At 69.8% G+C, this 800-nt stretch overlaps 1 protein-coding gene across 1 annotated transcript in view; it reads right to left on the reverse strand.

Annotated features, from left to right (window-relative positions):
- Nucleotides 1-6: 6 nt before the first annotated feature.
- LOC104994020 (coiled-coil domain-containing protein 116-like) overlaps nt 7-800 on the reverse strand; it is a gene marked incomplete at its 5' end in the record, with an annotated part of 13,804 nt that continues 13,010 nt past the window's right edge. Inside the window, one exon of the mRNA XM_010847483.1 lies at nt 7-795. Within this exon, the coding sequence (XP_010845785.1) occupies nt 19-795 (777 nt within the window). The remainder of the gene's footprint in view (nt 796-800) is intronic.

Genomic DNA, 800 nt, shown 5'->3' on the forward strand with positions numbered 1-800 from the left:
CAGTAACAGTAGTGGTGGCTAGGAGCGGTGGCGATAGGACCCCTTCCACTGCAGCCCTGGCCCCAAGACCCCAGGCCCCAATCTGGAGGAGGTCACCTCCCGCTCCGGCAGGACCCGAGATGGAGAGGGGCCCCTGAGCGCAGAGGGGTGGGGTGACAGCGCCGAGAAGGGGTTCGAAGACGAGGGGTGGGGAGAGGCCAGCGGAACCAAGGCCCGGGGGGCGCTGCGGGTCAGCCTGAAGGGCGCCTCTGCCACCTCCCAGGGCGCGGGCGCGGCGAGGTGCGGGCTCTGCCAGGGCTGGGCCCGCGAGCTCAGGGGCTCCGAGGCGGGAATGGACGGTTTCTGTACTCTGGGGTCCCGGTCCAGCCCCTCCTGCTTGGGGAGGGATGGAGAAACCTTGGGCTCTTCAGTGTCTGTCACCTCAAGCCGGAACCTGGTGGCCACTTGAGGGCTTGGCACGGGAGAGCCACCTTCCTTGGCCTTGGCGCGACCCTTGTGCTGGCTCTTCCTTTGCTCGGTCCGGGGGCTGGAGGCCGTGGTGGGCGGTGACTCGTAGAGCTCCTCCCCGTCCGTGGGCGTGGCCACCTTGGAGTGGGCGTGGAGTGACTCCCGGGCGGTCTCCCATTCCGACGGGAAGAGCGGGCCGCCGTCGCGGCGGCGGGCGCCGCTGAGCTTCTCTACGGCCCGGTTGACCACGTTCTGCAGGGCGGGGAAGAGGTGGTGCTCGGCCAGGAAGTCCAGCGTCCGATGGGGCTCGCGGAGCGTAGAGTAGCCGGGCAGCTCAAACGACGCCGGCTGGC

Source organism: Bison bison, unplaced genomic scaffold (genome assembly GCF_000754665.1).
Source record: "Bison bison bison isolate TAMUID 2011002044 unplaced genomic scaffold, Bison_UMD1.0 scf7180017849648, whole genome shotgun sequence".
NCBI classification, from domain to species: Eukaryota; Metazoa; Chordata; class Mammalia; order Artiodactyla; family Bovidae; genus Bison; species Bison bison.